Genomic DNA, 16,263 nt, shown 5'->3' with positions numbered 1-16,263 from the left:
ATATGTGTGGGACGTCCTCGTGATCGACGCCGGTGTGTTGTTGGTTCCAACAGCACCATATTTGAAACTACCAAATAGCAGGATCTCGGATTTTGACTCGTTCAGCTGGATATTGTATATTATATCGGCAAAAAAGTCAATATTGGACATCCCTATATTTGTATTTATATCATGCCCCTCTGTGTAAGTAAGGCCCTGCTTCTACCAACATTAATTCTGACAATGCCTTTACCACTTAAGCCCTATTTTAGGCTGGAACGGTGTTGCATGGAATTAAATCTCGGATTTTGACTCGTTCAGCTGGATATTGTATATTATATCTGCAAAAAAGTCAATATTGGACATCCCTATATTTGTATTTATATCATGCCCCTCTGTGTAAGTAAGGCCCTGCTTCTACCAACATTAATTCTGACAATGCCTTTACCACTTAAGCCCTATTTTAGGCTGGAACGGTGTTGCATGGAATTAGCGGAAATTGCCGATCTACAAGCTCACAAAGCATTGCACCGTGGCTGCTACTGTCGCTATTTTGGAAACTCTTTGTGGAGTAAATGGGCAGTAAAATGCACAGCTAATGCTAACAATTGTCATGTGTTCCAAGGTGTCCTCGGTGAGGACGCAAGCAACTGTTTTGCCCGGCTCCTGGAAATGGTCCCGGACAGCGGTTTAGGCCGTCTAGGTCTCGGCACCCAAGCTCTGCAGGACGGCAAATATGTAGATGCCGTTACGGAGCTGGAACGAGGTTTGTACCATTATGCACTGAAAATAATGATTTATTTTTGGACGCACGCAACGTTATTGTGGTCTTATTGCTGGCGTGTGACGTGTCTTTTCCGCTGTGTTCTCATCAGGGTTAAAGACAACAGGCTCCAGCCCAGGCTGGTGCAGTCTGGCTCAGGCCCAGCTCCGCATGCACAGATACTCAGACTGTGCCACGTCCTGCAGCCAAGGTGACCGATGACCAAGAGCTTTTTTACTTTTGTGTAGCTCAAAATTGTGTTGTGTTCACACCAAACCTTCCTCCTCAGTTTGAACCATTTTCAAGTCTTAAACATTAAAAGTTTCATATTGCTACCGCCCTTAGTTTGCACCCAAAAATATTCAACTGCTTCTTGTTATAATAAAACAAGAATTATTATTATTTGTTTATTTGTCCCCATTAGCTGAAGGCCAAAAAAGAAATGAGACGTTTGCCCGGGACCCAAACTAGTGAAAGTAGCTGATCTACAAGTTCACAACACGCCGCATTGTGAGCTTGTAGATCGGCTATTTTCACTGTTTCTTTAAAAAAAAAGGTTTTCTAATTAATGGAATTTCTTTTCTTTGATTCCTTCATGAAATTACAGCAAATACTCATTGAATTATGCAAGTGGCGCGCTATGAGCTTGTAGATCTGCTATTTATTTTAAATCGAAGAGCGACTGACATAGAAACACAGCTTTTTCAGAAAACTGTCAGGATGTAGAAGACATTTTTAGAATCTGATCACAGGTCAGAATGGGTTAATGCAAGTGGATGGGAGGAGAAATCCGGTGCCGTCTCTCTATTCATACTCTAAGGTCCCGACTCCCGACCGAGTGTTTGGGAACCAGTGCCCTGGCCTATAGCACAGCTAGACTCCTGTGTGGTCTGAGGCGTGAGGCTGGGTGTGTTTGAGCCCATCTGACTCCTCGCCAGTCTGTGTGTGTGTTTGAGCCCACCTTGTTGCATCGTTCCTATAGGTCTGACCCTGTGCCAGTCTGGAGATGAGACGCTGAAGCTAAGCCTCCTGAGGCTGAGGCTGGAGGGCCTGGTGAGGAGCCTGGAGGAGAAGGCTGCAGAACAGGCCCTGCAGACGCTCACAGAGGTACTGTTGATGTTAGTTTGAGTCTAATTTAGTTTGTTTTTTTTGTCATATTTTAACGCTTCTGAAATGTTTTAGTGTCGCTCTAATTTTAGTCGACTAAATATCCTAAGATTGTAGTCGACTACACTTTGTTTTTCCCTGAAAATACAGTAGCTGATCTACATAAAGCTCACAACACGTCACAGCTTGTAGATCTGCTATTTTTAGAGTGCAACCAAGTATAAAATGACTTTTACTGGATCTCTTCTCCACTATCCCCCCCCCCCCCCTAACATTTTAGTCTACTGTCTAGTTTTTATTATTTGGCCTTAAGACACTAGGAAGTTGTTACCTCTTGTTGCTAAAGGACAAATTCTTGTTTGTTTTGGGGTGTTGTTGCTGCTTGTTGCTGCTCGTTCACATGTGTCATGGGGTTCATCTGTGACGTTCGTTGAATTTGACTTCTGATTCTTGCCAGTCAACTGTTTCTCTTTGCAGAACATGCGTCCGATTTTAATTTAATTTATTTATTTGACTATTCAGCAGTTGTCCCACAAAGTGTCCTGCATTGTCTTGCGGTTTGAACAAAAACGTTGAATGTCTTCTGGTTTTGATTTGATTTATTTTTGTTTTAGATCCCAGGTGCTAAAAATGATCCTGTCCTGATGGCCTTTAAAGGAAGAGCATATCTGAATAAAGGACAGGTGGACCAAGCCCTCCAGGTAAAGTACCTGTACACTCCTTTGTGTTAATTGAACCCCAAAGTGTGTACACATTTTAACTTTATAATTTAACTATTGAAAAATAGCAGATCTACAAGCTCATAGCGCGCCACTGAGTAGATCTGCTATTTTTGAAAACTTTCAGAGCCAAAGTTTTTAACTATATCTTTGCTTCTGGCGGTTAGCTTAGCTAACCTTCCTCTTTCAATCAGTGCCAGGGTTAAAAAGATAGGCTGTCTTATCATAAGAAACAAAAATGAAATGAAAACAAGAAATGTCACCGTTACAATAATTGCTTCCATCTTTGAATGTGTCTTTGGCAGGTATCGTCTGAGCTACTTGGATCTGACCCTAACTTTGCACCAGGCTTGGCACTAAGAGGGCTTGCCCAGTTAGCCCAGAATCAGCATCAGCTGGCTGAGCTGAGGTAGGGAAACTTAAGGCTGTGATAAGCAAATTATTTCTCACTGCGTCAGTCTATGAATGCTGTGTGGGTAATGTCTATAGACCATGCACTGATGTCCCGAAGTCACTGGTAGAGAGGGCCCTAGAGGGTGCTATTCCCCTGGTTTGTGGGGTTATTTCTTTCTACATATATTATGTACAAATATGCCAAGAAAGAGTAACACAATAAATGCTAGAAATGATTCAAACAGCCCATAGACTAAATTTCTGGGCTTCTGCGAGTTGCACGCAACATGTACAATGATCCAGAGCCATGTCCCTGACAGAAAAGCCCACACAGTTCTTATATGAGGGGATCTAAGACACCCCTGTGTGGATCTCATCACAGAAAATATTCCCACAGACTGGGGGAAAAGTGCCCTCTAGCAGCAGTGACGTCAGACTTCAGTGCTCTATTTAGCTAACCGTTAATGGGGTAAAAAAGAAAATTGTCTTCCTACTGTAGTTTCATGCAGGCAGCAGCTCAGAGCCCAGATTGCGGGGAATACTTTTTCCTCCTGGGACAGCTCTACTGGGACATGGGAGAAGAGACTCGTCAAGACAGGACCAAGGCTCACACGCACTTGCTGAAGGTCAGTGAGATTGACCTAATAATGTCCTAATCTTTGCATTTTTTTGCATTTCACGTTTGAAAGAGTAAAAGTCCGCACAACAGCGTTGCTGCTGTGCTAAAGCTGCTTCTATCTTTACTTTAAAACACCGAAAGTGGTACAGGTGGCACAACGTTTCGGGCCACAGATGGCCTTCCTCGGGTCCAGACGTTTATTCTTTAAACTCCGTGTCCAACACCAGCGGCGAACACGATGTCCGCAACCCACTTCTGACATTCTCACCATATCTTGCCTCCGAGTCGTTTAGCTGATGCTCTTCACCTGGAGCATCAGTGAGATTGACCACATGAATCCTAGCTTACTTTACCTTTTCTCGGCCGAACATTCGGCGAAAATAGCTAATTATTATTTCAAAACATTTCACCCTCAAAAAGCTAACTATTTCATGAATAGATACAATTAAAATCTAAGAAATTCCATAAATGTATGAAAACAAATGCTTAAGAAGTAGTAAAAATAGCTCATCTACAAGCTCACAACGTGGCGCGAAGCCTTGTTGATCTGCTATTTTCACTAGTTTGCGTCCCCGCGGGCAAACATCTAATTTCTCTTTGGGGTCTTGAGCTAAAAAGTTTGGGAACAACTGTATTAACCCATTTTGGGCGGGAACCGCTTTTGGTGTTAGCATTATGCTGTGCTTTAGCTATTGAAAAATAGCAGATCTAAGCCTTAACAAAAAAGTGGCTTACAAATGTTATACCAACTATAAATTAATGGATTGATTTAATCTATGGTATATTTATCATGGAAAGAATTACATTCAGCTTTAGAGGCCAGGTTGAAGTCTTCACAGATAACTGGTTTAGATGGATTGATATCTCGACAATGAGACCTGATTTTGTTTAAATTAATTTGTTTAACCTGCAGAAGCAGTTACACCTGTTTGAGATACTTGTATTTGTGATCATCAATAGAGAAGAGAGGCAGATTTCCCCCCTTGTGTGTATGTATATTGTCTTGTTTTGTTTTGTCTGTATTGTCAACTGCCAGTCGTTTCGTTTTCATGTTTGTCTGATTAAAATTCAATAAAAAGTAAATTGGAAAAAAATAAAAAAAATAGCAGATCTACAAGCTCATAGAGCGCGCTACGAGCTTGTAGGTCTGCTATTTTTGAAAATATCGTGAAAATGTGCCTTAGATCTTCGAATATATACAGTATGTCAGTGTTTCAGTTTTTAACTAAAATCTTTGCTTCTGGGAGGTCCCTGGAACAACATATTTTCAGATGGGGGTCGTTGCCATATTACATATATCATTTTTGGTGTCCTTGACATGAAATATTGAGAACCACTGATGTAGAAACATGAGGTTTTTCAGAAAAAATACATTTTCTTTTTAATTTCGACGTCAGGCCTAAATGGGTTAAGAGCAAACGGACACAGACCAGCTGTAGAGGAATGGGTGGGGGGAACCTGTAACCTTTCCGTGAAGAGCTGGCGGTCTCCACCTCCCATCTCTTCTTCTGAATGTGCATCGTTCTGTTCATCAGGCAGCGAAGCAGGACCCCTACCTGGGCGGCGCGTTCCGCTACCTGGGACATTACTACCGCCAGGTGGCGAAGGACCGCGGCCGAGCACGGGGCTGCTACAAGAAGGCCTTTGAGCTGGACGGCGGCGACGGCGAGTCGGGCGCCGCCTCGGTGGACCTCAGCATGGCGCAAGGGGACATGGTGAGGACGACGACCCTAGTAGGGGCCGTCGCGATTATACACGTTTAACCCATTCTGACCTGAGATCAGATTCTAAAAAATGTCTTCTACATGCTGACAGTTTTCCATTCTGACCCGAGATCAGATTCTAAAAAATGTCTTCTATGTCAGTCGCTCTTCGATTTTTCAAAAATAGCAGACCTACAAGCTCGTGGCGCGCTACGAGCTTGTAGGTCTGCTATTTTTCAATAGCTAAAGCACGACATGATGCTAATACCAAAATGGGTTAAGTTGACGATTAATTGTCACGCAAATAATTGCGATTGAATTGTGTTTTTGGCCATTGGACATTGGAACATTTAATATGAATAGAGAGTTTGCCTTTTAGGCTTCGTAATGAAAAGGTGCACACGGACAAAATTGACTGAAATATACCAAGATATTGCTGGCAATCTTATAAAAATGTATACTTGTAAATGGTACAAATTGTGGAAATGGCGTGTAACATATAACGATTGACAATTATGACAAAATAATTGTGACATCTCTAGATCCTAGTGCAAGCAAACACCGTGGTATCAATGCAACCTGCATGTCAAAACAAGTGGCTGGAACAAAGTGGGGTGCAACAGTTGATTGATCGTGGGAGGAGGGGAGTTGCACCACTCAGTTCACACGGGTGTGATTTTTGTGTAGAAACAGGAACTCGGTTTAGCTCCTCCCCTTTCTCCTCCAGGGTGATTCTGTGTTTATTCCTACTAACAACAACATGTTTGAGAGCAGGGACAACTGTGGCTCAGGAGGTAGAGCAGGTCGTCCAATGATCCATGGGTCGGCGGTTCGAATCCCGGCTCCTCCTGTCTACATGTCGATGTGTCCTTGGGCAAGACACTGAACCCCAAATTGCTCCCGATGTGCTGGTTGGTACCTTGCATGGCTTCCTCCGCAATCGGTGTATGCATGGGTGAATGTAATGCACAATCTATGCAATCTATCTCCTTGGATAAAGGCGCTATATAAATGCACCATTTACCATGTTTAGGCCAGTGGTGCTGTCTTGAGAGATTAGATTATCAACCATCAATTGATAGAATCAATTGACTATCGATAGTTGCAGCCCTAGTTGAAAGCCATCGTGTTCCATTACATTATTGGTTTCAATAATGTCTCTTCTCGGGGCACGGTGGCACAGTTGGTAGTGCTGTCGCCTCACAGCTAGAAGGTCCTGGGTTCGATTCCCGCTCGGGACGCTGTGGGTGCTGGCGGCGTGTTTCCTCCTCCGCGTCATCAGTGCCCATACCCGAAGGCGGGGTTGGCGAAAGTGTGGAGTTTGCATGTTCTCCCCGTGTCCCCTAGGGTAGGTACCATCACAAAAACATGCAGTAATCCTGGTCACTAAACTGCCTCCCCCTGGCCAGCCGGGGCGCCTGATGGAGGGGAAAGGAACTGGTTGGAATAACGTGTTCCTTCCACGCGCTACGTCCAACCAGGGAAACTCCCCCCGTCAGGTGTAAAGGAGCAACTTGGACACTCAGGCATGAAGGAAGCATGAGTTCAAGTCCGTTGCTCTCCCCTTGTCCCCCATATATGGGGACTAGGTTGGTGGAGGGTGTGTAGAGCCCAGGATCACATTAGATGATTGACACAGGGGTGAAAAATGGGTTACAAAATCGTGGGATAAAAAAAAAAAAAAAAAAGTCTCCTCTCTCTCTCTCTCTCTCTCTCTCTCCCTGCCACAGGACACTGCTCTGGCAGTGCTGCAGTCAGTGTTACAGAAAGCCACTCCGGGCTCGGCAAAGTGGGCCTGGATGCGAAGAGGCCTTTACCACCTGAAGGTTGGACAGCACCCACAGGCCATCGCTGAGTAAGACTCTGACATTTGCAGGGATTAAAGTTCTCAGTCACCAGTCTCACGGTCACCACGATTGATTTCAGTCATTTGGATTCCATAGAACAGTGGTTCCCAAACGCTTTCGTATCAAGGACCCCCAACTCAACTAGACCACGGACCCCCCATTTGAAAACATATGCCAGTGACCCCCATAAGGGAGGATTTTTACGGCTCTAGCAGTGATTCCCGAAACACATTCATTTCATGGACCCCCAAATTCACACGCATTATGCTACGGACTCCCTGATTTAATGGCTTTTCTATCTCTGGTACCCCAATTTATATTATAAAACCACTGTTAATTTAACTCAGTGTACAAATGGAACCAAATGGAGTTACAGACTCATAAGGGTCCATTTGGTTCCTTTTGTCTCTAATTGAGCCAGGGACCCCCTGTAACTCCCTCAAGTACCCCTAGGGGTCCCCGGACCCCACTTTGGGAACCCGTGCCATAGAAGTCAAGTCGGCATGTCTTCTATAGACCCTATTCACACACTGTCCATTAAGTTAACGTAATGCAAAAGGCCAACATGGGCCGCCGCGTGAATAGGTTCTATCGAAGCATGGCCACACACCGAAAATAGTCTAGAGATCTACAAGCTTATACGACACGTCTCAGCGGGTGGTTGAAAGCAATTGTGACGATTCGACGGCGTCTTCTGTGTGTCTGCGCGTGTGTGTAGCCTGCAGGCAGCTCTGCGGGCCGACCCAGAGAACTGGGTGTGCTGGGAGTGTTTGGGCGAGGCCTACCTGAACCGGAGGAGCTTCACGGCTGCCCTGAAGGCCTTCAGCAAGGCCCACCGGCTCCACCCCGCCTCCGTCTACAGTGTCTACCAGGCGGCGGCCATCAAACAGACCCTGGGCAAGTTCAAGGAGGCTGTCGCCGAGTACCTGCAGATCACGGCACAGGAGGACTATGTCCCTGCTCTCAAAGGTGTGTGTGTGTGTGTGTGTGTGTGTATACTATACTGTATGTGAAAATGTCTTGTGCCAAGGACCCCCCCCCCCCCCCCATAAGAAGATTTTAACCCATTCTGACCTGAGATCAGATTCATACGAAGTTTCCACTGGACACACACTGGTCTGATTAACCCATTCTGACCTGAGATCAGATTCTAAAAATGTCAGTCGTTCTTCGATTTTTCAAAAATAGCAGACTTACAAGCTCGTAGCGTGCCACTCGGTGGCGCGCTATGAGCTTGTAGATCCGCTATTTTTCAATAGCTAAAGCATAACGTAATGCTAATACCAAAAGGGGTTCCCGACCAAAATGGGTTAAATTGTGTTAAGAAAATATTCAACATTTTCCAGAAGCTCAAAACATAATGGATGAAGTGGTTAAAATGATTGTGACGATGTGTTTCCTTTTGCTATTAAAGCCTTTATTAAACGTTACCGTTTTCTACTTATTTCATTCTGTGACGTGATATATTGATCTACTACGTACGTACATATCATTGTGTCCAGGTCTAGGAGAGTGTCAGCTGGCCCTGGCTAAAGGTTTGATGGAGGATTGCAGAGATGGAGGTGCCATAGACCTCATCCAACAGGCCATACAGAACCTCTTCAGGTATGCATTAGGAGAAGTGATACAGCAATATGAAGTATTGGGTGCAACAGTTAACGAAACTAATACTTTTAATCAATAAAGAATTCTCTATTTTAACCCATTAAGACCGGGAAAGCATCCGTGTCATTTTAGATATTTGTTTTAAAATACAAAGTGACTAATCTTTTTTTGTATAGCCGACTCTAGCATCAATCTGCAATTTCTTCAGCTGGTTGGCTGTATGTCTGCGAAACGCAGCAGCCGGACATCAAATTATTGACTAGATCCATCCATGCATCCATCCATCCATCCATCTATGCATCCATCCATCCATCCACCCATGCATGCATCCATCCATGCATCCAACCATCCATCCATCCATCTATCCTCCTGTTGAGTCCTCCATTAATTCACCTTTGCTTCTGTCCTGACCTTCCTCCAGGGCAGTGGAACTCCGTCCAGACCTGTCCTGTCTGTGGAAGCTGCTTGGAGACGCCTGCACCACCACCGTGGGAACTGTGTCTCCGAACAGAGCCCAGGTCCTGGTGCCTGGCCCGTTGGCTGGCTTAGAACCCTCCACCCACAGCCACAGTCTCAACCAGGCCCAGACACTCAAAGTTGGGGAGAGGTATTCTTCTTTCTATATTGAGCAGAACCTACAATGTAAAATCGGTCAATATTGACAAATCAGTAGCTGACTATTATGCCACTAACATGTGGAATGCTCTACCACCAGCCATCAAAAAGTGTGACCCCCTAACCTCCTTAAAAACCGCCATAAAAGAGCACCTGGACCTAGACAAGTGTTCTAGCTTTCCAAAATATATATATTTTTTTCTGTAAATAAAACGTACTGCTTCTAGTATTGACAGTGTTATCCTTTTAGCATTATTGTATAACTGTGCCTCTGTACTTTTTTTGCAAACTTTGAATAAAGTATTCAATCAATAAATAAAGGACATTTGTCCTGTAGGTGCTATGGGCGTGCCCTGAAGCTGATGCCCGAGGCCCCCAGCCTGTGGTACGCCCTGGGTCTCAACTACTACCAGCAGGCCCACATACCCTGCTCTGCAGCGGTGGAGGACGGCTCTCTGGCCCTGCTGCTGGAGAAGGCCCAACAGGTGACACCCATTAAAGACCTGAGGACCAAAATGTCGTCTTCTTTTCTGAAAAACGTACTTTTTGAGTGGTGCTCAAACTTTTTTATGTCAAGGACCCCCAAATTATAATGTATTTATTACATGGCTTGTTTGAATGCTTGATTCTGATTGGTCAATCGCTGAATTCAGCGGCGAGTTATGTGTTGATAATGACCGCTCCGCTGTATAACAGACCTCTGCCTAATCAAACCCTCTGAGCACCAGCTGCGCGGCTGCGCCCCGTTTGATTTACTGCTGTTTCCAACATGACAGCCATGTAAACACACACACACTAGTGACACACAATGTCATTTACAGCTAAACATTGCTCTCAAAAATGTTTTTGAAAACATTTGAGCGAGAAATAGATGAAGCAGTACCCGAAAATGGATTTGATTTGATCAACTCACTTCCTCGTTTTCCGGCCAGACGCAGCCAGCGCGAACTTATGGAATACTTTTTTTGTGTGTTTTGCGTCAATGTATTAATTTATGTTAGGTAGCCATGTAATAAGCGGGATAATTCGCCTCAGTGGTTAAACTCCTTGTTGGTGAATGATCTCCCGACAATGACCACCTAGCCAGATATTATCCCTTACTTGGCCGCTTACCCCCCCATCTAAAACTATTTTGTTACAGCCAGGGACCTCCCAGAAGCAAATTCAAAATGTTAGCTATATAATACATACAGTATATTCAAAGATTTGTATATGTGCTATTTTTGAATAGCCAAAGCATAACATATAAACATTTAAATAACGGTTTTAATGGATTGACATTGATATTGCTTAGGATTTGTTATACATTTACCATTCTTCCCTTGTTTCTCCTCTCAGTGTGTGAAGAAGGCGATCATGATGGACAGTGGGAGCCACAGCTACTGGAATGCCTTAGGAGTGATCGCCATGAACAAATGTGATTTATCCTTATAAACCTAAACCTATGTCACTGTTGTAGTCAGTAGGCCTTGGCCTTGGCCTAGATTAGTGGTGCACATACATTGTTATAATTTAGCTATTGAAAAATAGCAGATCTACAAGCTCATAGCGCGCCACCGAGTGGCGCGCTATGAGCTTGTAGGTCTGCTATTTTTGAAAAAAATCACACCCATGTGAATTGAGTGGTGCAACCCACCCCCCCCCCCCACCTCTCTCTCATTAGCAGGCAACAGTGCAGCACTATCCCTCTCTCCGTTTCTGGCACAACAGCGCCCCTACTGGTCATATACTGGTGCTCATTAACGAACACATGAACACATGGGTGAACACATGGAGTGTTGCACCACTCAAAAAGTGAAAATATTTATTTGAGAAGATTTTCTTTTAATTTCGACGTCAGGCCTAAATGGGTTAATGTGCAACATTGTTTTCTCACAATGCCGGTGTGAGCTTGTAGTTAGGCTATTTTCACAATATGTATCTGTGGAACCGAGTCAAACTGTCGGGGGGGGGGGGGGGGGGGGGGGGGGGGGGCGAAAAGTTTGGGAATCCTTGGCCTAAGATCAACAGAGCATACTATATGTCATTTTCTCGGTGCTGTCCTGTGCCGTTTCTCATAACAGCTGTTCAGAACTTTGCCCTGGCTCAGCATTGCTTCATCAAATCCATACAAGCAGAGCCTAATGTAAGTTACAGTACTTTTATTTTTATTTTACGCCAGGTGGTGTGTAGTCATATAATATCTCCCAGAGACTCTTTCTTACCTCTACTCTCCCGTCATAGAATGTTGTTGCCTGGACTAACCTTGGTGTCCTGTATCTGAAGAAGGAAAATATAGAGGTCTGCAACTTTTACTTTTACTTGCTTGTTTATAATATGTAAACTGATGGGCTCAGATTTATTTCTGTATAGTTGATATGTAAACGACGTCTGTCTTCCTATAGCTTTCACATGAGGCCTTCAAGATTGCCCAGTCCTTGGAGCCCCTTTATGTCACCTGCTGGATTGGACAGGTATGAAATCTGATCTTATTAGATATTTTGCTTTGTCTCGTTCGTAAGGAAGCCTCTTGAGTAGGAGGAATATTTAGGATAGTGTGGTGTCAATATATTACTGTTTATTTCATTGGCCCGTTTGACTGTCAAGGGTTCAGCCTCCAGGAAGAAACCCTAAATACAAAGTTAATACACCATTGCACATAAAAACAACTCCAGGGTGTCTAATGAAGTACTGTCACCTCATAGACACAGAAAAACTGGAAAAATACAAAAGTTGTGGCACTCCATCTTTAAGTAAACTTGCAGCTGGCTCTGTACTTGGTCTGCTCTTTTTTTCATGAAAATGAAGATTTTTCGATCCAAAAGTAGTCTCTTCACACACAAACGCAGTGTTTACAATGCATGATGTGGTGTATTTTTCCGCGGGTCGCGTAACAATCTTACCTGCTCAGGTTGTCTTTGATCCCCTGTCCCCCTGCTCGTGCTCTCTCTCTCTGTCTCCCCCCTCCCTTCATCCATCTTGTATATATTTGTGTCGTCCTCCCAGGCCCTGATAGCGGAGACGGTGGGAAGCTATGATACCATGGATCTCTTTAGACACACCACAGAGCTCAGCACACATGTGAGTGACACCGAGTGGCGTGCTACGAGCTTGTAGGTCTGCTATTTTTGAAAAAGCGTGAAAATGTGGCACACCTCTTTGAATATATATTTCAGAGCGAACATTTTAACTAAAATATTGGCTTCTGCGGGGTCCCTGGAACTACATATTTTGAGATGTGGCCCAATAGAGATAATTCTGGGGGTCCTCGACATGAAAAATGTTGAGCCCCACTGACATAGAAACATGGGTTTTTCAGAAAAAGGTTAGGATTTAGAAGACGTTTTTTTAATCGACTTCAATCCAAGATGGGTTTTAAACCATGTACTTGTCTTTGCGTTGCCTCTCTCTCTGTGGGGCGTCTCTCGTCCTGCAGACGGAGGGAGTGAAAGGCTATGTCTACTGGGTGTGTTCCACCCTGCTCGACAAGAGCAACCGAGACTCGGAGCTGTATCGCTACAACATCGTCCAGATGAACGCCGTCTCCGCAGCTCAGGTGGCTCTCAGCAAGTACACAGGTGCGTGTGTGTGTGCACGCGTCTGTGTGTGTGTGTGTGTGTGTGTGTGTGTGTGCGCGTGTGTTCGAACAATGCCTTGACGTCATTGCAGGCATATGCAAAGGCTAAAATGTCATTTAGATAGCAATTTATGTAGACAGAATCGAGGTTCATTTGTAGACCTGGCATCCCATAGTTCGTTTACCTTGCTTACTTTCAGTCGCTCTGGATTAAGAACGTCTGCTAAATGCCTAAATTGTAAAGTGTGTGTGTGTGTGTGTGTGTGTGTGTGTGTGTGTGTGTGTGTGTGTGTGTGTGTGTGTGTGTGTGTGTGTGTGTGTGTGTGTGTGTGTGTGTGTGTGTGTGTGTGTGTGTGTGTGTGTGTGTGTGTGTGTGTGTGTGTGTGTGTGTGTGTGTGTGTGTGTGTGTGTGTGTCCTCAGAGAGGATCCAGGGTGATCCTGATGCCTTCATCATGCTGGGGTACCTCAACGAACACCTGCAGCTGAAGAAGCAGGCTGTGCAGGCCTACCAGAGGTGTCTGTCTCACGTTCTGCTGGTCTTTGCCCATGTCACTGTCTAGGGCTGTCACCATGTCACTGTCTAGGGCTGTCACCATGTCACTGTCTAGGGCTGTCACCATGTCACTGTCTAGGGCTGTCACCATGTCACTGTCTAGGGCTGCCACCATGTCACTGTCTAGGGCTGTCACCATGTCACTGTCTAGGGCTGTCACCATGTCACTGTCTAGGGCTGTCACCATGTCACTGTCTAGGGCTGTCACCATGTCACTGTCTAGGGCTGTCACCATGTCACTGTCTAGGGCTGTCACCATGTCACTGTCTAGGGCTGTCACCATGTCACTGTCTAGGGCTGTCACCATGTCACTGTCTAGGGCTGTCACCATGTCACTGTCTAGGGCTGTCACCATTATCACTTTTTACTTGGCGATTCATTTAAATTGTAACTCAAATTATTGCAATTAACAATTTAATTGTTTCCATCGTTGAACATTTTTGGAACATTATGAATTAATTAAAAATATATATCTGTGGCTTTTAGCCTTCGGAAAACAAAAGGTTCACAGTAGATATAACAAATAACATATTTAATTACTTTAATAGTGGAAACAGCAGATCTACAAGCTCAACATGTTTATAACATTGAAATGTTTGACGAAAAAACTAATTGTGATTATCTCAAATTATTGCGATTAGGCGAATTGTGTATTAATTGTGACAGGCCTATCTATCACTGTCTCTCTGACTTGATGAAGAAGATTCCTACAGAGCAAAACATTTATGAATGAAATTTAAACGTGCAACAAGGAAATCTATATTACTCAAATGTATTTACCATTTATTAAAAGTATATCGAGACCCAGTGTAGATCTTACATTTTTAATTGGGGTTAAATAAGGCACTTTCTACCTATTAATCATCATCATAATCCGAGTGCCCTCGAGATCTGCGACACAAGCTGCTCATACCTATTACATTGTCATTTACAACCATGATCTTTGTTTTATTATTTACTATAGTCCTACTAGACCCCAAGAAATTACATCTGGCCACAGAAGATCACAGGATCTACTGAATGTGTCAAACTGATATTGAGCCTATGACACAGTGTGGCTTCCCCCCAGTAGGTTACCTTCATATTCAGTAGATCCTGTGATCTTCTGTGGCCAGATGCAATTTATTTGGTTCAAGTAGGACTATAATAAATAATAAAAAGACATCGCTATAACATTTTGTAAAAATAAATACATATTTAGCTCCATGCTCGATTGCCCCCGCCCCCCTGTCAAAAACAGCTAAAATCACTAAAACTTTCTCTAATAACAACCTAAAACATGAACCTTGGTTGAAAAAAAACTAAAGTTGTCCTTTAACTTGTGTGAATGTCATGTTTCTTTACCTTTTTTCTTTTGCGTTTCTTTCCTCAGGGCTGTGGAACTGCTTCAGTCAACATCTCCTTCAGAACAACTATCTTTTGCTTTGGGAAGCTATGGCCGTGCATTATGGTACAGCAACTAACAACCCAGGCACACCACATACTGTACTCATTATAATTGATTTAGTAAGTAAGTGGGTTATTTGTTAGTGCTGATTGGAAAAAAAAGATCTAGATCTAGATTCAGACACCTATGCGATCTCGTTTCTAAATTTGAGCTTGAATCACGCAGCACTAGTCGGCTGTCCAATTAATTTTAATTACTCTTATGTTTTTGCTACAAGAGAGACTTTAACCCATTCTGGACGGGAACCCATTTTGGTGTTTTAACTAAGCATTATTTAGTTATTGAAAAATAGCAGATCTACAAGCTCATAGCGCGCCACCGAGTGGCGCCCTACGAGCTTGTAGGTCTGCTATTTTTTTGAGCTGTCCCCGACTAAGGATTTGTATAGTCGAAATTAATATGAATACATTTGCTGTTAGTCGACTGATAGTCGACTGAGCACCCCCATACAATAATGTTGTTGTTTTTTTGGTGAACATCGACTGAGAGGTGGTCAGTCGACTGAGACCCGTTCCGAGGTCAGCCCTACTATTTTTGAAAAATCGATAAAAATGCGGCACAAATCTTTGAATATATATTCTTTCAGAAGACTTTTTATTTATTTATTACGACGTCGGGCCTAAATGTTGATGCTGTCCATTTGACCATGGTCTCCTCCGTAGCGCCTCGGGTCAGTGGGAGGACGCGGTGCGCGTGTACTCCTCCACGCCGCTGCAGGACCTCAGTGATCTGACCGGCCTGGCTCTGGCCCTCTGCAGGGCAGGGCTCATCCCACAGAGCACCGACGGTGAGAAAAACGCTGATACTACAGAACTCCAAATACGCCACTCTTTCAATGAAACATAACATTAACAATGTATTCGGAAAAGTTCTACATGTACTTACAATCTTTGACTCTTTAAAGCACAAACAAAAAGCCTGACCGTCGAATGAAGCTGGCTTTCTCATACTGAGCTGAATTCACACTGAGTGACTGAGACTAAACTCCCTGCACAGCAGCACTGCAGCAGATTATGCATTGATTGCTAACACTCAATAGGCAGCACCTGGAGTAATTAACAGGAAGAACTCTGTGCAGAAAACAAGAAACAAAATCCATTGGCCTGCCCATAGAGGGTGCTAAAACACTGAGGCCAAAGCACTGAGGCCAGAACAGTGCACATAAAACATGCTAAAAATGTGTGTCTGACAACTTCCCCTGCCTGTTGATGAGTAACACGTTTTCCTTTTTTTTTTTTTACGGCATGATGCCTAAGTGGCATTCGGTAAAGAACAGCCTTTGTCTGTCTGTCCTTTTTATAGTCTCGTTAACTATTACAGCATCAAATGTTTTGTTCACATTGCCAGCATATCTGG

The 16,263-nt window shown here is 43.9% G+C and overlaps 1 protein-coding gene across 2 annotated transcripts in view; it reads left to right on the top strand.

The window, feature by feature from the left end:
• The window catches only part of skic3 (SKI3 subunit of superkiller complex), a 38,733-nt gene that overhangs the window by 5,429 nt on the left and 17,041 nt on the right, over nt 1-16,263 (top strand). For both annotated transcript variants that reach the window (XM_083783697.1, XM_083783696.1), the window contains exons 9-29: nt 605-745; nt 855-953; nt 1,725-1,849; nt 2,464-2,550; nt 2,874-2,977; nt 3,461-3,587; nt 5,116-5,295; nt 7,014-7,138; nt 7,849-8,099; nt 8,633-8,735; nt 9,157-9,342; nt 9,688-9,835; nt 10,689-10,767; nt 11,414-11,475; nt 11,574-11,630; nt 11,735-11,803; nt 12,336-12,410; nt 12,766-12,907; nt 13,328-13,421; nt 14,833-14,910; nt 15,570-15,694. In XM_083783697.1, the coding sequence (XP_083639823.1) occupies nt 605-745; nt 855-953; nt 1,725-1,849; nt 2,464-2,550; nt 2,874-2,977; nt 3,461-3,587; nt 5,116-5,295; nt 7,014-7,138; nt 7,849-8,099; nt 8,633-8,735; nt 9,157-9,342; nt 9,688-9,835; nt 10,689-10,767; nt 11,414-11,475; nt 11,574-11,630; nt 11,735-11,803; nt 12,336-12,410; nt 12,766-12,907; nt 13,328-13,421; nt 14,833-14,910; nt 15,570-15,694 (2,457 nt within the window). The remainder of the gene's footprint in view (nt 1-604; nt 746-854; nt 954-1,724; nt 1,850-2,463; nt 2,551-2,873; nt 2,978-3,460; nt 3,588-5,115; nt 5,296-7,013; nt 7,139-7,848; nt 8,100-8,632; nt 8,736-9,156; nt 9,343-9,687; nt 9,836-10,688; nt 10,768-11,413; nt 11,476-11,573; nt 11,631-11,734; nt 11,804-12,335; nt 12,411-12,765; nt 12,908-13,327; nt 13,422-14,832; nt 14,911-15,569; nt 15,695-16,263) is intronic.

The sequence above is a fragment of the Protomyctophum parallelum genome (assembly GCF_964188405.1).
Source record: "Protomyctophum parallelum genome assembly, chromosome: 15".
Classification (NCBI taxonomy): Eukaryota; Metazoa; Chordata; class Actinopteri; order Myctophiformes; family Myctophidae; genus Protomyctophum; species Protomyctophum parallelum.
Note: the sequence above shows the minus strand (reverse complement) of the source record. Positions and strands in the feature narration are given on the sequence as shown.